The sequence below is a fragment of the Dendropsophus ebraccatus genome, chromosome 13 (genome assembly GCF_027789765.1).
Source record: "Dendropsophus ebraccatus isolate aDenEbr1 chromosome 13, aDenEbr1.pat, whole genome shotgun sequence".
Lineage (NCBI taxonomy): Eukaryota > Metazoa > Chordata > Amphibia > Anura > Hylidae > Dendropsophus > Dendropsophus ebraccatus.
In genome coordinates this window covers 57,481,271-57,507,279 of record NC_091466.1, presented here as the reverse complement: position 1 = coordinate 57,507,279, position 26,009 = coordinate 57,481,271, and the positions used below count along the sequence as shown (strand labels likewise).

The following is a 26,009-nucleotide window of genomic DNA, read 5'->3' as shown; positions in this document are numbered from 1 at the left end:
CAACCTGAATATTTCTCTAGCTCCCTTAGGCTGATATAAGATCGCTCCTATCAGGTAGATGCATCCTGGTGTAATACATGAAACTGTGGGAATACCAGTTCACAGATCAGCCTTATCCCCATTACCTATATACACAAGGCCTGATTGTTCTCAGCTCTGCAGCTAAGCATTGCTATGCATCTATCCCAGGGGCTGCACATAAATGCACAATAAACATTTAAAGGGGTATTCTGGGATGTTTATGGGGGGCTGGTAAAAATGAAATATAAATGGCACGTATTCACCCCAGTGCCCTGCAGCCCTTGGTCTCCACTTACTGCTACTTTAAACATGAGATGTCTCAGCAGGACCTGTCTGCTAAGAGATTGGCTAAGCAGCCAGGTACCTCTGAGACGTCTCACCTCCGAATTTGGATCCAGCAGAGACCAGGGGTTTTAGGGAGCTGCGGTAATTAAAGGGGAACTCTGGAAATAATTTTTTCTTTTAAATGAACTGTAGTCAGAAAAGCATATTGATTACTAATTCACTTCTAATTAGTAGTAGTCTGCCAGTTCTTATCAGCTGCTGTATGTTCTGCAGGAAGTGGTGTTAACTTTCCAGTCTGATAGTGCTCTCTGCTGCCACCTCTGTGCCGGTCAGGTACTGTCCAGAGCAGAAGGAAATCCCCATTGAAAACATCTCCTGGACAGAGGTGGCAGCAGAGAGCACTTTGTCATACTGGAAAGAATTCACCACTTCCTGCAGAACATACAGCAGCTGATAACTACTGGGAGACTTTAGATTTCTAAATAGATGTAATTTACAAATCTATAAATTTGACACCATTTTATTTGAAAACCAAAACATTTTTTTTTTAGCCGGAGTACCTCTTTAAGTATCATTTATATTCTATTTTTACCAGCCCCCTAGCAATATCCCGAAATACCCTTTTACCAAAAGTAATGCAACCCTGTAAAGGCATGTTCACACAGGCAAAATATGCGTCGTTTTGGATGCAGAAATCCCCACTCCGACTGATTCCATAGGAAGTGGGAAAAACAGGCTGAAAAGAAGTGTAATGTTACTACTATTCAACACAGATCAAGTCACCAATAAAGCCCAATGGAAGATCCAGGGCTAGTCCTTCACTAAGGGCTGATTACTTGGTGTAAGCGATCTGATGGCCGATGGATTTTAGGTCAGGACCTAAAGACATGATCCTTGTCATCGGCTGATCATGGTCTTTATTAAACAGAACGATGATCTGCTGATTCTGCAGATTATTGCTCTGTGTAATAGGGCCCTTCGTCCATGGCTCAGAGACGGCAGTCGCATGTGAATATACCCTAAGAGTAGTTTCACACGTACAGTATTGCCGCTGATTTGATGGTGCTGATCCGCAGCAGATTTGATGTACATAACATACACACTTCATCTCTTCTTGCTGTAAGTGAATGGGAACCACCTATATTAGACAATTATAGAACTTTGTTTATATAGCAGCCTAATGCCTACCAGAATGAGATGACTCCAGTGCCGTTTACATATACAGTGAAAACTATGGTGATAGCATACAGTGAATTATCAGATGTCTATACATCTGTTACAAGGCACAGAGATCAGGATAAAAAGGCACAGGTCATAAGTCTTATTTGGCAGGGAGTGGGGAGAACATTCACAGGCAGTTTCTTTCTAGGGGCCTAATAACGTAAAGGGTTATTCCACTTACAACACATAGTTGTATACAATACGCAATACATAGTTGAGCTCTGTAGATGTTGCAGCTCAGCTGGCATTACTTATGTAGATCTCTACATAGCACCCGGCTTAGGAAAAAAAAAATGGCTGTCGCTAGAGGCCCGGAAAGATGGCATATCCTCATAGCAATCTGCTTTCAGTTGGGGCCTTTACACAGAGATTTATATGACAGATTTTTGAAGCCAAAACCTGGAACAAACTGTAAACCGAGAACAGGTCATAAAGGAAAGACTGAGATTTCTCCTCTCTTCAAATCCATTCCTGGCTTTGGTTTCAAAAAAATCTGTCAGATAAATCTCTGTGTAAACACACCCTAAGGGCGGGTTCACACTACGGAATTCTCGCGGACAATGTCTGCGGAATTCCGACAGCTGTCTGCCCGCACATCTGGGCGCCTTTCCGCCGGCCCCATAGACACCATTCTATGGGCCGGCGTATTCCGTTATACGCTGAAAGAAGTGTCATGTCACTTCTTTTAGCAGATCGCGGAATACGCCGGCGGAAAAGCGCGTGCCCGTGCGGACGGACAGCTGACGGAATTCCGCGGACATTGTCCGCGAGAATTCCATAGTGTGAACCCGCCCTAAGCCTGGAACACCAATGTTATGAGCTCTAGTAACCTTTTAGAATGTTAAAGCTCCTTCAAAAGTATAAGAACCACTGTCCAGGCATGATGGGAGTTGTAGTTTTGCAACAGCCGGAGAGCCAAGGTTCCCCACTCCTGTTATAGGATCTCATGTCCAAAATCTCTATATTAAAAAAGGTACAAAAAAAAAAAAAGTAGGGAGAACAATTTCACACTTAGAATTTTGGTTATTATAAATTCTAAGTCCAAAACTGGAAACTGGATCCGAATAAAGTGCAAATCTTTTCATAGTAGGAGCAGAGCCCACAGTATCAGTTGTATATTACACCCAACTGCAGTAGAGATCATTCACAGCACCTAAGTGGTTATGATAATGGAGTGTGCCAACCACCTGTAAAGTGAAATGCAAATGGTTTTTCAGGACACCTAGGGGGTCTGCAAAATGTGTACACCTATTAGGGCAGAGGCAGGGACCAATGACCACTCCTGTAGCTATAACATAATATACTGTAATGCACAAGTATTGAATTGTATGAGCAATAAAGTGTCAAGTGTCATTGTTAAAAAGTTAGCTGTAAAAACATGTCAAGTTAAAAAAAAAAAAAAAAAAAAGTACACTACATGGGATAAATGGCATTACAATTTAGGTATTGTGTCAAAGTAGTACCAATAAGAATGTTAAAGAGAAAGCTAGAAAAGACTACTACATTGCTATGTAAGCAGAGCGACTATACAGATCTTTAATGTAGCTGTTATCTAAAAAAAAAAAAAAAGTGTCAAGAGGCGGAGCCAGGGCCACTCCTTTATGACACTTCAGTGCAGCAATAAAAAGCATTTAGTTACGTGAATAGTAATTCTCACTGTCTTCTGGCCAACCGGGAAAGGAGGGGAGGGGGGCGGGGAATTAGTGTTTAGAAAGCAGGGATGAAAGTTGTTAGACCAAAGAGGCTACATTCTTAAAGGGATTATCCAACCTTATAAAACAGGTGACTAGAGATGAGCAAAACTAGAGCATGCTCGAGTCCGATCGTTAGGCATTTGAAAAACCAGTGGCTGAAGAGGTTGGATGCAGCCCTAGGGAGTCCTGAAAAACATGGATACAGTCATAGGCCATTTTCCTGGACTCCCTAGGGCTGCATCCAACTTCTCCAGTCACCAGAATTGAAATGCTAAATGATGGGACTTGAGATTGCCTTAATTGTGCTCATCTCTATGACCTATCACTTGGCCAGCAGCTGTGTGAATGCAAAGGACCTAATACTACCACCAAAGATAGTACAGCCATAGTAAGGAGCTACTTAACCCCTTTAAGGGTCCTTTTACATGTGACTATTTGGGTACTCGTTTGCAGTGGCTTTACACGGCACGGGAAATCCAGCTGCTAGGCTGCCCTGGAAACAAAAAGAACAGATATGTATATTTCTGTACTGTCAGTTTCCAGATCACAAGCAGTGTATACTTACCATCCGCGCTGCTTGTGATCCGGCATCTAGCTCTTCAATACTCTGACTGTATCTTTAGGCCACCACTACCTCCTCCAGAATAATTGGCAGCCAAAGGGGACAGCGTATCACGTCTAGATCACAAGCAGCACGGATGGTAAGTATACACGACTTGTGATCTGGAAATTGATATGGGGATGGATATATACATATCTGTGCTGTCAGTTTCCCTATATAGTTATTGGTCGCACAGTACTCCAGTACTTCCAGTTTACACAGGAGGATGTGCGACCAACGACAAATTTTGTAGCAGGCTCAAAAGACAATATCAGCCGAGGATCGGGCATTTTCCCTTCCTCAGCTGTTCGCTGTCATTTAACATGGGCAGATTATCACCGAATCATTCGTAGCAAAACTCCTGGCTGAAAATCGGTAAGTGTAAGGGTCCATTTACACAGAAAGATTATCTGACAGATTATCTGCCAAAGATTTAAAGCAAAAGCCAGAAACAGACTATTAACAGAGAACAGGTCATAAAGGAAAGACTGAGATTTTTTCCTCTTTTCAAATCCATTCCTGGCTTTGGCTTCAAATCTTTGGCAGATAATCTGTAAAATAATCTCTGTGTAAATGGACCTTAAAAGACCCTTTAAGAGGTAAACGCACAGAAGCGGAATACTGACCTAAATACGGAAGTGTGAATGAGGATTTATTCAGATAAAGCCACTTATTAATGTCTCTATGTTATCCAAGAAATGAACAGCTACAATATTTGCTGGGGCCACCAATAAGATTCATGTTAAAATCATCATCTATTATGTAAGAAATAAATAAGACTTATGTATTAAGCGTAAAAACTTTTAGTTGCTCTCTTTACTGCATCTCATAACAGAGGAGACAGACGATTGTGTATTCTGGGTTAATATGGGCCGGTACAATCGGTAAATGCTGCCTGCAGCCTCTATACAACGTGTTAGCGCTTTGACCTGGAAATTGTGAATAATTCAAACCAACAGCTGCCACTGGACATACAGCAACCACCAGCCAGTCAGGACTAAAACAAAGGACATGGCACAGGGTTGTCTTAAGGGGCACTTATTACTAGGACAGGGGCATATAATACCAGGACAGGCTTTTGCTCCTATTTCATCTATTGCACATACTAAACTGCATCCTCAAAAACTCTCTGACCATACATGAACCTCCTCAAAGTACCCTCCAAACTACTCTGCACAACCCATACCCGCCTATAACCATAACTCCTTAGAGGTAAACAAAAAAAAAAAAAAAGTTTTCTAAGGAGCTATAGGGGCAAAAACTTATTGCTTACACCTTTACTTTCCAGCGTTCCAAAGTTATTAACCTGTTGCTTCCATATTAGTAAACCAACATGCTATGCATACTTCTCTATACTCCCCTGATGTCACGATGCAGGTGTCCCCCGCTGTTTGTAGCCACTGTCACTTCCAAGAATAGCTTGTCTCTGTAGTGACAGTCCACTCAGCCAGTCACTGGCCACAGCGTTCTCCCTTTTAAGTCACTGGCTAAAGGGGCTGTCACTCCTGAGACAAGCTCTTCTCAGAAGTAACAGCGACTACAGATAGTGGAAGAAACACCAGTGACCACATCAGGACACCAAGGGAAGCAAAACTTGTTTCTCATGTTTACCAATATGGCAGCAACATGTTAAAAATTTTGGAACTCTTGATAAGCACTTTAAGAAGTAAGCAATGCTGCCCATTCAACTTCTTACAGATGCCCTAATCCACAGATAAGACTGTACAACATAATAGAAGCTGACAGTTTTCTACAAAAAATACCTTCTATTTTTACCTTTGTCACCCAGACCATACCTAACCTCATACTGTTAGCCCCAAGCCCCAATTAATCTGGAAAAAGTATACATGTGGTGAAATTTACAAAGATAATAACTTATATAAAATAGGCAGATGACATATATAGTAAAGTATAATGCCGTATAGAACACAAGATCTCCGATAGTGTCAGAATGGTTGCACTCAAAATATTCCCATGGTTTGTACCACTCCAAATGATTAAATACATTTCCAGGCAGCAGACGTTGTGGAGGTATCTCGGGAGAGAGCATATGTATATAGAGCTGGATTAGTTTATTCTTTTAGTATTGGCGTACTTTTTTCCTGTTTAGAATCTTGCTGAACGTTGTCGGAATTTTACAAATGCATAGATGGCCGCGGCGGCGAGAAGTACAGGCACCACAATCATGGTCAGCGACGTCCCTTCAGAGTCTCTTTCACTTCTACCTCCCAAAGGACCGTTTAGGTGATTCTAGTAAAAGAAAAATAGGAAGTTCAAAAATATATTTACATTTTTTTAAAAAATTTGTGCAGACTTTTTACTCCTGGACCCATGACGAGTATCCAGGAAATGGAAATATAGCTTCTATTATCTATATCAGAAACACACCACAACTGTAGAGACGGGCACAGGAAGAGATGGCTACATGTAAGTGGCTGCTCAATCCTGTAAGAATACCAGAGAGTCGGGCAGGGCAAATGTTGGCTGTCTGGAAAATTTGGGCAATGTTGGACATAGGCTGTATCCATGTTATCCAGGACTCCCTAGGGCTGCATCCAACTTCTTAAGCCACCGGTAATCAAATGCCACAGGCTAGGGTTAGAACTAACCCAAGCGTGCTAGATGTTCTATCAGCTCTACTCCTGAGGCATTATAGTAGTTTGGGGGGGGTGCACAATATCCATTTAAAGGAGAAGTCCGGTGAAAAATTTTATGAGTGTATTGTTTTGCCCCTTCACAAGTTATACAAATCACTAATATACACTTATTACAGGAAATGCACATAGAGTGCTTTTTTCCCTGCACTTACTACTGCATCGATGCTTCACTTCCTGGATAACATAATGATGTCACGACCAGACTCCCAGAGCTGTGCGGGCTGTGGCTGCTGGAGAGGATGATGGCAGATGGATGCTCAGTGTCCCTCCAGTGGACACCAAGGGAAGCATAACTTGTTTCTCATGTTTACCAATATGGCAGCAACATGTTAAAAATTTTGGAACTCTCGATAAGCCCTTTAAATAGTAAGCAATCCAAGCGTGCTAGATGTTCAATCAGCTCTACTCCTGAGGCATTATAGTAGTTGGGGGGGGGGGGCGCCAATAACAATTTAAAGGAGAAGTCCAGTGAAAAATTTTATGAGAGTATTGTTTTGCTGTGTCCCTCAGTGTCCCCCTGCCATCATCCTCTCCAGCAGCCACAGCCCGCACCGCTCTGGGAGTCGGGTCGTGACATTACTATGTTATCCAGGAAGTGAAGCCTTGATGCAGTAGTAAGTGCAGGGAAAAAAGCAGGATTACTAACCGGTAATCTTGTTTTCATTAGCCCATGACAGCACCCCTGGAGAGGACCTCCCACCGCAGGACAGGAAACCTGTGAAGATAAAATCTTGACACGCCTCTCCACACCTCAGTTCTAAACAAGTATTCCAGCGGAGTGGAAATAAAATAAAAGAACTAATATATAAATATTTGGCAAATAAACATAATAGGGTAGGGTTTAGATGAGGGGTGCTGTCATGGGCTAATGAAAACAAGATTACCGGTTAGTAATCGTGCTTTTACCCTGACGCCCAATGACAGCACCCCTGGAGGACTAGAATAGTAATCCCCTCTATTGAGGGACCACAGCCGAATAAACCTTTCGGTCGAAGGACAAATCTGATATAGGGTTTAGTTGCAACCTATAGTGTCTTAGGAATGTATGGACCGAAAACCATGTGGCTGCCCTACATATTTGGTCTAAGGAAGCATCAGCCCGTTCTGCCCAGGAGGTAGCTACTGCCCTAGTGGAATGGGCCGTAAAATAGGCAGGAGGGGTCTTATTTTGGGCTGTATATGCCATAGTAATGGCTTGTCTGATCCATCTACTAATTGTAGGTTTAGATGCAGCTTTGCCTTTGTTGGGACCCCAGAATTGGAGTAATAAATTTTCACAACAACGGAAACTTTGGGTAACCTCCAGATACTTAAGGAGGCATCTTCTTACATCAAGTGAATGATAAGTTTGTTCCCCCCCGTTTGTAGCATTGTCACAAAATGAGGGCAAAACAATCTGTTGATTCTTATGAAATTCGGAAACCACCTTGGGCAAAAATGAAGGTAGGGTTTCATGATGACTCTATCGTCTAGTATTTGAGTGTAGGGTGGATATGCTGAGAGGGCCTGCAGTTCTCCTACTCTACGGGCAGTAGTGATGGCCAATAAGAAGGCTAGCTTAATAGACAATATTTTTAAGGAAAGGTCATCTAGCGGCTCAAATGGCGGACTTGTGAGAGAATCTAGAACTAGATTTAGATCCCAAGGGGGCACTGTCACTCTTTTAGGGGGATTTAATCTGACTGCCGCTGTGATGAACCTTTTGATTAATGAGTTTTCTGCCAATTTATAGTCTAAAAAGGAGCTAAGTGCTGAGATTTGAACCTTAAGAGTACTGGGTCTTAGGTTCTTATCCAGTCCTGCTTGAAGAAAACTTAAAATTAGGGGTATGTTGGGTTTGCCTAATGGATCCTGTCTACCATCTGCGAACCTCAGGAAGGCTTTCCAGACTCTTAAATAAATGGAGGTTACATCCTTCCTGCTAGCCAATAGGGTGTTAATAACATCATCCGACAGACCCCTACCTCTTAGAATTACCCTTTCAGCATCCAGGCTGTCAAGTGCAAGTGGGGTGCCCCCGGATGCTTGACTGGTCCCTGGAAGAGGAGATCCTCTCTGTCTGGCAGTACCCATGGTGTAGTCAGTGCGAGCTGTCTGATAAGCGTAAACCATGGCCTCCTCGACCAGAAGGGGGCGATTAGAATTATCGTTGCTTTGTCCCCGATTACTTTCTTTATCACTCTGGGGATTAATCTGAGTGGCGGAAATCCATACCCCAGTGTAGGGAAAAAGCATCGACTGCTGTCGGATGATCCCGAGGGTTGAGAGAACAGAATCTGGGTAGTCTCCTGTTGGTTTTGGTTGCGAACAGATCTATCGTCTGAGAACCAAACCTTTTTATGACTAGGTCGTAGACTTCGCTGTTCAGAGACCACTCTGACTGTAGGAGATGAGTTCTGCTGAGATAATCTGCTGTCTGATTGAGGGAACCTTTGAGATGGACCGCCACAAGAGATGAGAGATTCTGTTCTGCTAGAGAGAAGATTTGTGAAGAAAGGTTTAACAGTCTCTGATCTGGTTCCCCCCTGTTTGATGAGATACACCACTGTAGTAGTATTGTCCAAGTAAATTAATACATCCTGTGGTAATATCTGAGGGGATAGCTCTTTTAGGGCTAGGAGTACTGCATATAGCTCTTTGAAGTTGGAGGAGTGGTGGGTGACGTGAGGAGGCCATGGACCCTGGAGTAGATGATGCTGGCTTGAGTGTGCCCCCCATCCCCATGGGCTGGCGTCTGTGGTTATTCTGACCTGGTGATTTGGAGACCACCTGACCCCTCTGGAGAGATTGGCTGGCTCCAGCCACCAAAGGAGACTTAGTCTGGCTTTTGCTGATAATCTGAACGTATGGTTCAGGGAACTCTGATTCCCATCCCAATTTTGGAGTATGTCGTTTTGAAGTGTCCTTGTGTGAAATTGAGCCCACAGCACCGCCGGGATGCAGGATGTTAGGAGACCTAGTATTGACATCGCACCCCTGAAAGTGGGGTAGGGGTTTAGAAATAAGTCCTGAGTGCGACATCTGAGAGCGTCCTGTTTTGCTGAAGGGAGAAAGGATGTTTGTTGTTGTGAGTCCAGGAGGACTCCCAGAAAAATGCACTGCTGGGATGGGATGAAGTTGGACTTTTTGATGTTTATATTCCACCCCAGGGATTTGATCACTGAAGACACTTCTGAGAGCTGTTGATGGAGAAGAGATGCTGAATTTGTAACTATTAAGAAATCGTCTAAGTAGGGAATCAAAAGTATGTCTTTCCTTCTGATGTGGGCTATCATTTCCGCTACAATTTTGGTAAAAACCCTTGGGGCCTGGAAAATGCCAAACGGTAGGGCCTTGTATTGGAGATGTACCCACTGACCACTCAGGCATACTGCAACTCTTAGGAATTTCTGGTGGGAAGGGTGTATAGGCACATGGTAGTATGCATCTTCCAAATCTATGGACGCCATAAAGCATCTCTGGTAGAGCAGGTTTATTGTTGACTTTAGGGTTTCCTCCGAAACCTCTTGTACATTAAATGTTTAAGTCCCTCAAGTTTATTATGGTCCTGTATGTTCCATTTGGTTTTTTCACCAGAAATAGAGGAGAATAAAATCCCTGGCCTATTTCTGCTGGAGGAACTGGCACTAAGACATATTTCCCTAGCAGAGAGTGGACTTCTGCTTCTATAGCTTGCTGTTTTACTTGATCTGACAAGACCCAGGTGGGAAGATATCTGACTCTCGGGGCGCTCTTGAATTCCAAGAGTAACCCCCAAGATATAGTGCTTAGTACCCAAGGGCTGGAGGAAATGTTCCTCCAGTCCTGGGCAAAGAGTCAGACGGCCTCCCACCGGGACCCCGTCATTGTTGGGGAGGTTTAGGTTTGTCATCCTTGGACTTATTAAACAGGAATCCTTTCCCTTTCCCTGAAACTTTAAATTTCCTGTTATCTTGTCGGGGACGAAAGGACTTTTTGTATTGTTTTTTGCCACCTGAAGAGTCTTGAGACCTCTGATAGGGGAACCCCTTTTTTCTATCAGATGCTTTCTCTAGTAAAGAATCCAATACAGGTCCAAATAGAAATTCCCCATTACAAGGAATGGAACATAACTTCCCTTTACAGGCAATGTCCCCCTTCCATGATTTGATCCACAGGGCCCGTCTAGCAGAGTTAGATAGGGACGCTGCTCTAGCAGACATCTTGATGGCGTCTACTGAAGCATCTGCAAGAAAATCAACTGCTTTGGAAAGAATAGGGAAATCTTCTATGATTTTGTCACAAGATGGATCATTAGACAGAGTGGATTTTAGATCATTTAACCAAACTCTGAGAGATCTTACGACACAAGTACTGGCCACACTGGTTCGTAGGGCTCCTGTAGCTGCTTCCCATGTTTTTTTGTTATAAAAGTCTGCCTTTCTGTCCATTGGGTCAGGTAAAGACCCCAGGTCTTCAAAGGGAAGACTGTTGATTTTTGCCACTTTAGCCACAGGAGCATCTACTGCTGGTGGTTTGTCCCAAGTACTAATTCACCTTCCTCAAAGGGGTATTTGCGTTTGAAGTATTTGGGAACAAAGTATTTACGGTCTGGATTTTGCCACTCTTTTTTAATAATTGCTTTAATACTTTCATGTAGGGAAAAGGTGCGAGATTTTTTAGGAGCTAATCCCTCATAAAGTGCGTCTTCTGCTGTTTGGGCCTGTTTAGTTTCCTCCATATTTATGGACACTCTAATGGCTTTAATTAACTGGTCTGTGTCCTCTATTGGGAACAGGGCCTTACTTTTAGGGCCGCTGTCTGAATCCTCATTTGGAGAGGACACTAGTTGTATTTCACCTTCTTCTGTATTATGTTCTCTAAAGGAAGAGAGGTCACCAACTGTATTCTCTTTAACAGCAGCCGAAGTAGAGGCGAAGGATAAAGGGGCTGGCTGAGAGAGACTTTTAAGAGATAGCTGCACTTCATCTCTAACTATTCTCTTAATGCTCTCCGCTAAGGCAGAAGATTCTTGTGCTACCAGATTATTTACACAAGGGCATATGGATCTGGCATAATCATCTCTTAAGGGAGTCTTGCACTCAGAGCATTCCTTATGATGTTTCTTTGCTTCTGCCTTTCCCCCGGATCTAGAGCTTGTACGGGATCCCTACAAAGTAAATATACATTCCCAATAATAAAGGGAAAAAAGGGTTTGTCTCACCCAGTTGTAGACCCCTGTCCCCCAGGTACCGGGCTGGATGATCTGGAGGACTTGCGGCCATGGCGTCCATTATCTCCTCTCTCCGAGTGCTCAGACATGCTGGGAAGAGGGAGTGTTAGCTTTAATCCAGATGGCTAACAGGCTGGCTGGTGGGGAGTCTCTTTGCCTCGGACGCTGAAGGCATGTGGGACGCTGTCTGCCGCTTCCCCCCGGCCTTGTGAGACTGCCGGCGAAACCCGGAAGTGCAGTCATGGCGTACGCATGCAGACGTCAGCGCGTTACGCACAGCGAAGCGCGCGCATGCGCAGATCGCATAGCCGGAGAGAGAGTCATGGCCCCTCTAGCTCCAGCGGTCCCGACCCCCACCAGACTCAGGGATGCTGTCCGGAGACAGACTTACTCCACCAGGGAGCCCCACAAGGCAACAGCCACCTGAGGACCTGCAGCGGGCGTGGAAGAGGTATCGAAGATCTTCATCCCGGATCGGGACATGTATCACAGGCTTCCCATCCGCAGGACAGGAAACCTGAACTGAGGTGTGGAGAGGCGTGTCAAAGATTTTATCTTCACAGGTTTCCTGTCCTGCGGTGGGAGGTCCTCTCCAGGGGTGCTGTCATTGGGCGTTAGGGTAAAAACACTTTATGTGCATTTCCCATAATAAGTGTCTATAGGTGTTTTTTATAACTTTTGGGGGGCAATACAATACTTTTATAAAAATTTTCACTTGACTTCTCCTTTGAAGGGGTAGTGCACCAAAAAAAAATTTCTTTCAAATCAACTGCTGCCATGAAGTGCCAGAGATTTGTAATTTACTTCTATTAAAAAATCTCAAGCCTTCCAGTACTTATCAGCTGCTGTGTGTCCAGCAGGAAGTGGTGTTTTCTTTCCTGTCTGACACAGTGCTCTCTGTTGCCTCCTCTGTCCATGTCAGGAACTGTCCAGAGAAGGAGCAAATCCCCATAGAAAACCTCTCCTGCTCTCCAGACTGGAAATAATACCACTTCCTGCTGGGCATACAGCAGCTGATAAGTACTGGAAGGCTTGAGATTTTTTTAATAGAAGTAAATTACAAATCTCTGGCACTTCATGGCAGCAGTTGATTTGAAAGAAAATTTTTTGGGGGCACTACCCCTTTAAATTTATTTTGCATATTCACACACACAGTATACGATTTCCATCTGATTTCTGGGAATAATTTAGCTCACCTCTCAGGATAAGAGGATAGTCATGTCTGACAATTTCTTAAGCTGTACAGAGATTGTGAGTGAGTGTCTGTAGTAATGCATGGGTTAAAATTAAATATGGATATGAGTAGATATTAACATGGTCCCTGGGAGAAATGAAAGAGGAATGTGGAAAATTACTTTATGGTGTGGAATAGAGCTTGCTATCCCATGAGAGAAGCATGGCGGGTCAGTGAGCAAAGGGAACGAGACCCAAAGCTGACATAGTAAACTTCTCCAAGCCAAGTTCACATCTGCCGCCATTTATAATGATTCACTTTAATCCCATCGGTATAATGAATGATGTAGTGATGTTCTGCTCCGATCCTGAACATCTTCCCTCCTCATGGTTAGATAGAGCAGGAACACAGAGGCTCCTGATAGGAAGAGGTATCCTGTTCCACTGTTAATTTTAATTCATGGAAGACGAAACAAGAATATGAGGAATAGAGATTGTAATTAATCAGTCCCGACAACTTGCATTTCTCTATTGACAACAATGGCTGACAGATAAAACACATCTGCTGCCATCTACCCAGATAAATTAGCGTCTATGGCTACAAGTACTGACAAACTGCAGCAACAGAAGCCATGTTATGTGTATCCTTCTTAAAGGATGAAATGGACAATGATAACCACCACTACTGTGGTTGTCCCCAAGCAGTCAGGGCCTATGCAATATCAGAGAAGTAAACGTGATCATAGAAGTAAGAATTAAAGATTGAGCACGATTCGAGTATGCTCGAGTCCAATCATTCGGTATTTCATTACCGGTGTCTTAAAGCGACTCTGTACCCACAATCAGCCCTCCCCAAACCGCTTGTACCTTCGGGTAGCTGCTTTTAATCCTAGATCTGTCCTGGGGTCGGTTCGGCAGGTGATGCAATTATTGTCCTAAAAAAACTTTTAAACTTGCAGCCCTGGGTCAAATTAGCGTGGACTAGATTACCCATGCCCTAGGATTGTGACGCCCCTCCGTCCTCATCCCCACCCTCTTCACCATTTTTCCTATTCATCACCTGTCAGAACACTGCACAGGTGCCTTAACGATCCAGCTCATGTGCAGTGTTCACACAGGTTATGAATAGGAGAAAATGTTCCAGGGGCATTCCTAATAATGAGGGACGGAGGGGTGTCATAATCCTAGGGCATGGGTACTCTAGGCCACGCCAATTTGACACAGGGCTGCAAATGTAAAAGTTGTTTAGCAAAATAACTGCATCACCAGCCGAACGGACTCCAGGATAGATCTTGGATTAGAAGCAGCTAACCAAAAGGTACAAGCGGCTTGGGGGGGGGGGGGGGGCGGGGGTCAGATTGTGGGTACAGAGTCACTCCAAGTTGGATGGAGTACTAGGGTGTCTGGGAAAACATGGATACAGCCCATGGCGGTATCCGTGTTTTCCAGGAAGCCCTAGGGCTGCATCCAACTTCAGCCACCGGTAATTAAATACCGAATGATTGGACTCTAGCATGCTCGAATCGTGCTCATCTATAGTAAAGATCATAAAACAACATGAAAATGTCACTGACCTGATGTTGAACTTTTAGTACCACATGCTCTCCAGAACTTCTGAAGAGGTCCACAGCCGCCTTATGTAAGAGGTTCTCTAGTATGATACCATTTACCTGAATGGAGAGGGATAAAAAAAATAATTTAAATGTACTCATACATATACTCCAATGTACGCAGTAAGGTAAGATTCATGTACTTGAGTATCCTCAGGGGCATCAACAAGTCACTTTGTCTTAGTCAGGTAGCAACCTAAATCTTCTGACCCAGGTGGAGGTGCCGGGCTACTAAAGGTGAATAGAAATGAGCTAACTCACAGTAAGTTCAGGTTCACATAAACCCGAAAGCTCAGTATCTGAACGACTCCAAGGTATTTGCACCTGAATCCAACAAATTTCCCTACAGATACGTCTGGTTTGCAAGATTCAGTTGTGAAAATGCTGCACTGGCAAGGAATAGTCAGGCAGGTTATTCTAAAATCTCCAAGGAATTGGATACAGTCCTAGGAGACCTCAGCGTGTCCCACCTGACTTTCCTGCAATCGTAGCATTTTGAAAGCTGATTAAATGTTGGAAGATGTGATATACAATATGGCCTCCTGCAAGCATCCCTGTGTATCCCCATAATGCATGGTGCATGACTACAGGAGGGCTGTGGATCACAATCGCCAGCAGTCACTAAGCCTGCACTTGTGAAAGGGCCTAAAGATGATCTGCAGTCATGTGCATTGGCCCAAATACTTATGGGTCTAATACTGTCCATAATTGCTGACTGTATATTACAGGTGTGTGTAAAGGGGCCTAACACCCTACTGCTGGCAGATGAAGTTATCTAAAGTCCAGAAATAACATTAAACTTCCAGATTGACATGATACCCTATTACTGAAATGCGTTATTTTTCAGCTGCTATAACATTCAAAGAGACTCAGTAGGTTTATGATGTCCTATCTAAGGGTAACAAACTAGTGACAGAGAAGCTGAACAGAATGATGTGTCACTTACATTGTTCTGTGCAGCTGATCCAGAGATATCCTCCTGAATAACATAGACAGTAAGTAGTTCTCTCTCCATTTTTGCATGTGCTCAGTTGTCCCAGATATTCATGAGCAGAAAACTCCACCCACGAGCTGCTGATTCGCAGTTATCTATTCATGTTGTGTAAAATCAGCTGTCAATCAGCAGCTGGAGGGTGGGGGGCAAGAATTCTATTCTCCTGCATATCAGGAGAATGGCTGAACCTGGTGATTTAAGTAATACACCAATCTGTTCAGCATTTCTATCACTATCATTTAGGCGGAATAAACCTAGCGACAGATTCCCTACAAAAACATGGCCACTTTCCCCCTACTGTTGTCTCCAGTTTGGGTGGGGTTTTGAAACTCTGTTCCATTGAAGTAAATGGAGCTGAATTGCAAACCGCACCTGAACTAGAGACAAACAGTAGGGGGAAAAGTGGCCATGTTTTTGTAGCGCTGGATAACCCCCTTTAAAGGGGTTATCCAGGGCTACAAAAACATGGCCATTTTCTTTCAGAGACAAACACGACTCTTGTCTCTAGTTCAGGTGCGGTTTGCAATTAAGCTCCATTCACTTCAATGGAACTGAGCAGCAAAACCCTGCCCAAGCTGGAGACAAGAGTGGTGCTGTCTCTGGAAGAAAGTGGCCATGTTTTTAATAGCGCTGGATAATCCCTTTAAGGTAATCTGGCAGTGCTGTGCAGGTGATTGTGTCTCCGGACACATATTCTTTCTATTACACAAAACTATAATTTTTCCGTCAATGAATATAAAAAAGAAGAAATCAAACAGTTTTCAGGTGCTGGAGGTTTTAATAGGTGAATTGGCCATTGAACACACCCAGATGATACTTGTATGTAGACAGAACGGCGAAGCAGTACGTATCCTGCCAAAGTCTCTTTATAACAGTATACTCCCTTAAGTAAATACTTAAAATAATAATTATATGAGAATATAGGTGAAGGAGATAGTTTACACTGAAAACAATGGCAGCCAGACAGATCACATTCATGAGCGGTGCCTCACCTCCAATATCCGGTCTCCTTCCTGCAGCCTGCCATCAACCGCGGCCGCTCCATTCTCCTTGATGCTGCTGACATAAATGCCGCTATCGTGCGAGACATATTGTTGGTCTGTGCCACCCACAATATTAAACCCCAGGCCTGAAGAGAGAAAACATGGATGAACTGAGTATATAATAAGCTGGCTGATAGAATATACAAAATACACACTATAGCAACAGGCTCCTAACCGATGGAAAACATAGGGGCTGTCATATAAAGTCATATAACAGGCCTGCAAAAGGAGATGGATGAAGGGCGGCCCTGCTATGAGCACAAGTGCATGGGGAAAAGGGAGGGCTGTTATTACAGGGGAAATGGAAAAATCCTGCTCTGACTAATAGGGAGCACTGTCTATTGTGGACATAAGAGGTGATGCTGTGACTAAGGGCCCTATTCCACGGGACGATTATCGTTCGCATAATAGTTAACGATAAACGATCCAAGCGAGCGCTATTACGAAAGACTTAAAATCGTTCACCCATTTACATGGAAAGAAAATTTTTTCTTATGATTCTATAATGCGGTCGTCTTTTTGTCACTATTGCGTTCGTCACTGCTGCGAATGACCAAACAACTTCCTATTCAATGCAAACGATTTGCGAACAAGCAACGATAAAAATAGGTCCAGGTCTTATTAAACGATCAATGATTTCTCGTTTGGTCGTTAGTGGTTAACTGCTATTCAAACGAACGATTACCGTTTAGATTCGAACGATTTAACGATAATGTCAATAAAAATCGTCGGGTGGAATAGGGCTCTAATAGGGAGCACTGTATCTACTGGGAACATAGAAGGTAATGCTGTGACTAATAGGGAGCGCTGTATCTATTGGGGACATAATGTTGGTTTCACAGCAAAACCATGCATGAAGCCAGCATTAGTAGTGACAGTACAACTAATAGGGAGCACTGTGTTTACTGGGGACATAAGAGGTGATGCTGTGACTAATAGGGAGTACTGTGTTCACTGGGGACGTAACTGTAATCAATAGCAGGGTGGATAAAAATCAATGATTTTTTTTAAAAAATCAAAAAAAAAATCGGATTTTTTTGATTTAAATCGGATTTTTTTCAATAAACTGCTTTTTGAGGAAAATATTTTACCATCCAAAGGTTCTTCCATCATGAGATAAAGCTGAGTTGTTTAACTCAGTAGAATAAAGGCTGTATATGTTCTCAAATGTTACAACATGAACAGAGTTGAGAAAAAGACCTTAATCCTATTGTTCTACAAACCTATGAATACAGAATCATCCCCTTCAGTACCAAGTCCAAGAAGTTAGACAATATGTTTCTGATTGTTTGGACTATTTTTTTTTTTTGTTTAGCCAAATTAGTTAACATGGATGTTTGTTTAAGCAAATAACGTATGCTGTAATGTTGTTATTGTTTCAGTTGAATAAATCCATTTAAATTGTTATTAAGTTCAGGATTATTTTTCTCCTTCCTAAGTACAACAGAACAGTGGTGTCCAAATATGAATGATTAACCCATTAAACTGGGGAGAAAAAAGTAATATAAAAAGTGATTCTAAAAATCTTCATCTACTTGCATGTTAAAGTAGCAAGAACTAGTTTAGGTAGAAACTTTGATTTAAATCACTGATTTAAATCAAGCCTTCCGGACTAGTGATTTAAATCGTGATTTAAATCGTGATTTAAATCAGTTTGATTTAAAACAAATCCACCCTGATCAATAGTGAGCACCGAGTCTACTGGGGAAGTGGGAGGTGATGCTGCGACTACTGGTGGACTGTTCTTTTCAGAAGGTATGAGGAAAGCCTGTGAGGATGCAACCCTACAGGCTGTTGCTGCCATCTCCTCAAAGTTATTTATATATATTAGCAATAGACATAGCAAACAACTCTACAGATTACACATTAGGATTCCTTTTATCTAAAATGAAGACGTTGGTAAGAAATCCCCAGGGGCCACAGAAAACTATTTTTCTCACAGTATAATCATACACTATCCAAAGGTCGGCTCTCCAGAGGTTGGAGGGAACACGAGTAGATTAGAAGTGTTGTCAGGGTCTATTATAATCTTATGACATCTTGCACAGTATCTATAATAGTCTTGTACCTTAAAGAAAGTATAACTTTCTTCTAACTCTTCTGAATGGTTGGGAACGGTGTTACCTCTGATCCCGACCACTGCAGCAAAGTTATTGGTGTTGATGATGATAATAATAATAACAACATCATCATCATTATTATTATTATTATTCTCAGGTCCATACATTTCAGTACACCCATGTCATAAATATAGGGGCCCTAATAATTTTTTTTATATCTGCAGAGCCCACTACAGGGGAGATGTGGTATTGCATCCAGTCATATAATACATGGATAGTCGGAGGCTGACAGATCGAGAGCCGCTTCTTAAACAAGACTGATATAAAAATACTATTATGTACTGAAGTTGACCCTGTATACATTGTGTAATCAGTCAGGGTAGGTCTATTAGTCAAAAGTAGTTACCCATCATTACATAGTTATTTAGGTAGAAAAGACCTGTCCATCAAGTTTAGCTTCTTCCCTGTGCATTTCCTCCATAACTTTCCTGGCCACAAATACATTTACTGTAAAGCATTATCTTATGCCCAGTACATTTGTCTTTGGTGGTCAATGCGGTGGGCTCCTGGGGCGCTGCAGACACCATTAAACATCCAGTCTGCAGGACGTCCTCTCTGCAGGATCAATGAAGCCGAGATGAGTTGTTTTATTGCATCTTTCACTAAGTGCTCCCCACCCTGTGTCATACGCATTGAGTTACATGTAACCTGCATGTAGAGGAAATATAAATCCACCTTATCTGACCGATCTACATACAGGACTGTCACTACTACTACAATTACATGCATTAAAGGAAGCTGATCACAATATAGTCCAATAGGAATGCACCATGTCATAGAGCAGGAGGAGATGAACAGATTCCTATATAGTTTTGTGGGACAGATTGCCATTTATTCATATAAACATCTGAACAATGTGGGCTAAGTGGTCAACTGGGCGGTCCTAGTCAGTGACTGACAGAACAAGTGTGCATATACAGAAAGGAGTCAAGGACCATACACATAAGTATTTATGGAATTATAATGGAGGTCTATGGAATTACTGGCAATACCATACACTGGAATGCCCATAGACTTCCATTATAATTCCATAGTCTACTCACTATAGCCGAGCAGAGAAGAAGAGGCACTGCGCTGCTTTTTAATTCCAGATTTGTGGGGGTCTCAGCACCGATAAAAAACTTCTGACATGTTGCTATAACATGTCAGAGGTTTGATTCAATGATGGTTACTGTTTAAATTGTACCAGTTAAACAATGCCTCTAGCTTTCACAGTCACCTAGAATAGGTAAAACCATAAAAAGTCAGACACTTTGCAAAAGTATTTGCATCTCCCCCATTACTGCACATGTATTGGACTATTTTCTGACAGCTGGGACCACTGCTGGTTGCAAGACCAAGGATCCTATACAGAGTGGAAGTCAGGCATGCATGCTGCGGCTCAATTCATAGTCTACTCTATGGGATTGCAACACATAGCCGGTCAATAACACTAGTGACATTCAGTGCACTTATTTGCCAGAGCTGTATACAATATATCCCAATGAGTAATAAGATCATAGCGTGCCTGGGTCTCTTCATATTGCTTCTGTCAGCAGTTACATGAATGGAAATCGAATAGTCTGCAGAAACTCAAAAGGTGTTCCCACCAAAATCTAAACAAACGCTCCCTATAAAATCCCATAGAGCAGGCATGTCCAAAGTCCGTCCGGAGGGCCATTTGCGGCCCGCGTTCCGAACTTTTACGGCCCCCCAGGTATCCAGCTTGCTATTATCTGCCTGTGTTATAAAGCATATAGCATGTAGCATGTAAAATGGTCGGCCCTCGCACATGTTCACTTCATCAAATTTGGCACTCTTCGAAAAAAGTTTGGACATGCCTGCCATAGAGAGACGCCAATCATAACAAGGCCCACACTATATCACACCTTATACTAACATCATACTGGGAGTTCTTGTATCCATCAGGCTCCACATCTTGTGACGTCTATCTGATGACTGAGCTATGAGGACAGGTGTACGGCTCGCAGCCATGGGTAGGATTTGTATACTATGTAAATCATGGCCTAACAATACTGGTAATGGAATGCTCTCTGCGGGCGCCGGCGTGCACTGGATTCCATGTGGATAAAACGCAGCGTCAGCTCTTTCTGTGTAATTATACTTATTAACCCTTTGCAGAGAGTGGAGAACAATGACATTTTTGCTCGTCTCCCAGAGCATCCGCTTCCATCAGCTCGGGTTTATTTGGCAGCGGTGCAGCTTTATGTAAACTCTACAATCAGGCTCTATTATAAGCAGGGCCCATATAATGACGGACAGGTCTCTGTTCCTTCACTATTTGCAGTTTTCTCAGATAAGCCCAGTTTTGTGTGCTAAGCAGACTCATTCAGAAACAGCGCTGTGCAGGCATGATGGGAGTTGTAGTTTTTTTTAAAAAAATTGGAGGCCTGCAGGTTTGACACCACTGAACTAGACAGACCTGCTTGCTAGGAATCCAGGAATCCGAGTTAGTAGGCCACCCCTTCAGTTCACACAGTGATGTTTCTGAATCTGAACAAAAGACTTTGACTGTCCAAGGCATGATGGGAATTGTAGTTCTGCTCTAGGCCTACATCAGTACATAAGAATCCTATAAATACCATATGTATGGATACTCTTTGTATAAGACAAACACTCCTGACTTATATTCTGTTCCAGACACGTGCAAATCGCAGATTTAAACAACGCAAAGTGGATCCAATCCTGGAAAACTGTGAGAAGTTTCCCAGGATTGGCTCCAGCTTTTCTCGGCACCTGGGGGTGGAGCGACAGGGTTGATATCCCGGCGGCTTGAAGAGCAAAGCGCTAATCGAACGAAACGCTTTGCTCATCTCTACTCTGTTCCTATTGGTGTCATGACTGCCATTGATAAAAGGGCCTATCGGAGTCAATTTTGCACTGGTTCGACAGTTTTTACTGACCAATCAGATTTCTGAAGAAATGAACAACTTCAGCACACTTCTTCTGGAATCACTTAGGACTTATTACACGGGTTTGCACTTTCTTGCAAAACAGCACCAAAACAGTCTGTGAGTCATATTAAAATTTATCTCCATTCACTTCAATGGAACCGAGCTGCAAATCCCGCACCCAAATTGAGAACAGGGAGACACTGTTTCTGGAAGAAAGCGGCCATGTTTTTTTAAGCCTGGACAACCCCTTAAATTGCTTCAGCTAAAATCACTTATGTCCATATATACAATGGGGGACATTTATTAAGTCCGGCGGTTTTTGCGCCGGGCGTAAAAATGTCCCTGCAGCTCCGACAGTACAGAGATTTATGTAGAGGCGCACTGCCTCTACATAAATCCCGTGCACACCAGGAAACCTACGCCAGCTCAGAGCTGGCGTAGATTTCCTTATTTTTCGTTGCGAAAAATGATAAATGAAGCTGACCCATTCGCATCTGCCCATTTAACGTAAAAAAATACATCTTTTCAGTTTGATAACTTTCCCCCGATGAGTTTAGGAGCAGATAAATGCACCTCTAAACGAAGGAATGGAGATATGGTGGTTTAACACGGAACGATGTATCGTTCGAATTTGCACGATAACGGTCGAATTGGAACGATAATCGTACGTGTAAACGCAGCGAACGATCAAGCGACGAGCGAAAAATCGTTCATTTTGATCTTTCAACAAGTTCTCAATCGTCGTTGATTGTTCGCAAAAAAAATTCGCAGATCGTTCAGTGTAAACAGTCTTTCAACGATTTCCCATAGGCTTAAGCGATCGCAAAACGAATATTCCGTTTGATGTATCGTTCCGTCTAAACGCCGATCGTTATAAAAAAAAATTGTTCATTCAAAATCGTAAATCGTGCGATTGGGGCGAATTATCGCTCCGTTTAAAACCACCAATAGGGTCAGAGGTCAAATATCAGGGCAGGAGTGTCTAATAAAATGGCCACCACCATAACCTAAATGTGACCACTACAACCCACATTTGGAAAATTGTGTCATGTGACTCCAGTCTGGCAATGGTTTTATGTCGGACATATCCGGCCTAGGCCCAATAAGAGCTGTGGTGCCAATGAATAGTGAGGCTGTTGCCATAGCAACCCAACTCCAGCTCTCACGTTTAGGAGGCCCTAGTGAACAACAAAGACGTGACATTACCGCTTCACTTACGGCTGCTCTAGTGTTTATAAGTAAATGAAGAGGGGACTATGGTTGCTATGAGCAACACGACTCTCAGACAGTTTAAACAGATGAGGCCCAATGGCAGAGACTGCCAATATGATGATCAACATTTTGATAGGGAGTCTTAAAGGGGTTATCCAGCGCTACAAAAGCATGGCCACTTTTCCCCCCTCTCTTGTCTCCAGTTCAGGTGTGGTTTGCAATTAAGCTCCATTTACTTCAATGGAACCGCCACCTGACTGTACGAGTCCTCCTCAGGACCCTGTTCACATCTACATTGTGCTTCGGTTAGAAGACCGTTGTAGTTCAGTCTATGTGGACCACCAGACATCGCATCAATATGGTCTATGGTCTTGGACTACCATAATTTCTAATTTCTAGAGATGACGCCCCTTCCATATTCTAAGCATTCAGTTCTATGGCGCTTCACTTATACATACACAAGTCTCTGAGCAGTGCCCAAGGGGCTTTAAGAGACTCCATCACCCCAACAGCCTACCAAGCTGCTGGCAACACTAAATAGAGAGCAATAAAAGCATCCATTATATACCAGTGTCCATGTTTTATTTTTAAGCAAATGTACCATCACAACTATGGGAAAAAATTTTAAAAACCTATCGGCACCGGAGCAGAGATCTCGGTGGCCCAGTCTTTTTTTTCTTCTTGTGCACTGGGGCCCACTCTATGCACTGGAGGTGGCCCAATGCCCTTAGTGTGAGGATATCCTCTCCACAATGTGAGACAGCCCTAGGCCTTATTCACACGTCCCGTAAAGTTGTGCAGATCCGTGACCACTGACAATATTAGCACAACAGATGGTCGGCACTCCCGACGGGTTGCGGTGCCAGGGAATAGGCACAGTGAACAGTAGAAGCTCCCGGCACTCACCCATCTTCTGCAAAGTGATTGATTACAAAAATATATATATTTTTGTAAAAAATCACTTTGCAGAAAATAGGCGAGTGCCTGGAGCTTCTTCTACTGTTCACTGACAATTTTAGGGCCCATTAAATCCTATGTGTGCATTCAAACCTCTGTGTCGTGATCCTTGCCTCGAAAATATAGGACAGGTCATAGTGCGGATCGCGGCACGGATGCCTCTCTCCACTCCTGTTACTGCTCCCATCTCTCTCCGCTCCAGTCTCTCCCACGCTTATTGAAAAACACTGGACATGTGAATGAAGCTCTACTTTATTCTAACTGGAGGTGCATCACTGAGGGGAGGGGATAGCATTACAGAGGGGGGGGGGGGGGGGGGCGCCAGTCCACAAGAAGAAAACCTTGCTGAGCACGGGAACTCGGCAGCATAAAAAAAAAAAAAAAATTTCCCAGTGGTGATGGTACATTCGATAAATTTTTTAAAAAGCCAATAAAATGTAAATAGTGCCAAGGAGGCGGGGCCTCTCCTTTCCTGGAAACATTACACCTCATTTGTAAGGCCAGCCCCTTTGTATAATCAGTGCAGTGCATACAATACAGGATACTATGGACACTACTCATGGCACATATGAACAGCTTTTTATGAAAATAAAACAGACACAGGCAACAAATGGTCTCAATGTTTTTATTTATCTATCCAGCCACCAGCTTGGTAGATGGTCAAGGGTTGACAGGTTCGCTATACAGAAAAGCTGTCATTACTTTCAGGTTGCCCATACCACAGGCAGCATTAAACTGACTCCCTTATTATAATGGTTTATGATATACAGTAAAACACTCCAGCATTTGAGCCCGTTCACATTGAGTAAAAAGGGTGGAAATTTCGAGCGCGATCCCCGCCACGGACTCCTCTTGGAATCCCACCTGCCTCAGTGTCTCAATGTAATGTGTTGCACGCCTCCACTCAAAGAACTCACATGTCATTAGCGTGGTTTCCAATGGCCTATACCCCAACAAGGAGGGATCTAGCAATCAAACCATCAGGGACTGCCCTAACATCCCTGACACCCATCACCAGTTGTCACTGCCAGGGTCACAGAGGCGGGTCTGACACTGTGGGCACCTGCCCTGCTGTCACCTTCCTCCAAGAGTGATTCCCTTTAAGGTTCACACTGAGTAAATGTGGCGGAATCCTACCTGCCTCGTTGTCTCAGTTTGTCTGTGAGAGGACTCACATCTCCGCTCCAGCCGATCTCCACACAAAGAATTGACATGTCAATTCTTTGTGCGGGGAGCTGAGGCGCGCGGGCCCTCTCACAGAAACTGTGGGACACCGAGGTCTCCGCCACAATTACTTAGGGTGTTGTAGTCTGAAATCATAGACATCACTAATGTCATCTTCTCCATTTGTACAAAAAACTACAACTCCCAGCATGCCCTGAGCTGAAGTTCTGACGATCACATATCAGGCAGCGGGGTCCATATCCAACACTGGAAAATACTACTAAGCAGGTTTAGGGTACATTCACACTTACCGGATCCGCAGCTGATTTTCTGCTGCGGATCCGCAGCAAATTTCATTCAAATAACTGAACACAGCATCAAATCTGCAGCAGATCCTGTAGGTGTGAACGCACCCTTACAGAACTGTGGCTTTTAACTTATGTTGCAAAACTTTAACTCTTAGCATACAGTGCAGGATGGGGGTTGTAGTTCTACAACACCTGGAAAGCCAAGGTTCCCTATCCCTCTGAGTTAGGTTAAAAGTTTTTAACCTATGTTACAAAACTACAACTCCCAGCATACAGTGCAGGATGAGAGTTGTAGTTCTACAACAGCTACGTAGTCATTGCACTGAAATGTGAGTGACCTGGATGTAGTGTGAACATGGGGGTACGGGGCATGCGGTATGTGTCTGCAGATGCCCAGAGCGAGGCCTGCGCAGCCCCATGACACTGCTGTCCGTGCAGTGACCCGTATGGGGTGTGCAGTGCCCCTCCGCCCTCCTCCTCACCCCAGCCCTGGTACCTGAGGGGCCCCGGATGAGCTCGATCTCCTCCACCGCTCCCGCACTCATGTCGTCCCCCTGCAGCTCTAGGATGAGACGAGGGCTGAAGGTGAACGCAACCCACGGCACTTTCTGTTCCTGCAGGCAGCCGGCCCCCACGTGGGATGGATGCGCCGCGCGGCATCATGGGACTTGTAGTCAGGACTGGCATAGTCGCCAGATCTACAGAATTTGGCGGGATTTTCCGCTAGGGAACTCACGTTTTATACCTGAGGAAGGCCAGGTAACTTCTCTAGTACTGACCCAGCCATGCTGTTTCTTAAATGCACACAGGATGCCCTGAATCCACTGTTTATAAGACGTACAGGAACAGCATGACGCCTCACTG

General features: G+C 43.6%; 1 protein-coding gene across 4 annotated transcripts; it reads right to left on the bottom strand.

Moving 5' to 3' along the window:
• Positions 1-5,559: 5,559 nt before the first annotated feature.
• SYNJ2BP (synaptojanin 2 binding protein) lies at positions 5,560-25,780 on the bottom strand. Of its 4 annotated transcripts, none has more exons than XM_069950478.1 (5): positions 25,642-25,780; positions 16,440-16,576; positions 14,418-14,513; positions 7,126-7,194; positions 5,560-6,072 (listed from the first exon to the last, which is right to left on the bottom strand). In XM_069950478.1, the coding sequence occupies exons 1-5, from the start codon at positions 25,688-25,690 to the stop codon at positions 5,929-5,931; spliced, it is 495 nt and encodes a 164-aa protein (XP_069806579.1). In that variant the 5' UTR covers positions 25,691-25,780; the 3' UTR covers positions 5,560-5,928. The 4 variants fall into 4 exon arrangements, with proteins under 4 accessions (XP_069806579.1, XP_069806578.1, XP_069806581.1 ...); XM_069950477.1 differs by lacking the exon at positions 25,642-25,780 and adding an exon at positions 22,536-22,610; XM_069950480.1 differs by lacking the exon at positions 7,126-7,194.
• Positions 25,781-26,009: the final 229 nt, after the last annotated feature.

What these genes read in the sequence shown, in the direction of transcription:
- SYNJ2BP (XM_069950477.1), bottom strand. Translation starts at nt 22,590, where the DNA reads ATGTCCGACATAAAACCATTGCCAGACTGGAGTCACATGACACAATTT. An exon ending in AAGGAGACCGGATATTGGAG is followed by an intron (nt 14,514 to 16,439) that starts GTGAGGCACCGC and finishes CTCTCCATTCAG; the next exon opens with GTAAATGGTATCATACTAGA. An exon ending in TAATGAAAACAAGATTACCG is followed by an intron (nt 6,073 to 7,125) that starts GTTAGTAATCCT and finishes TTCTTTTACTAG; the next exon opens with AATCACCTAAACGGTCCTTT.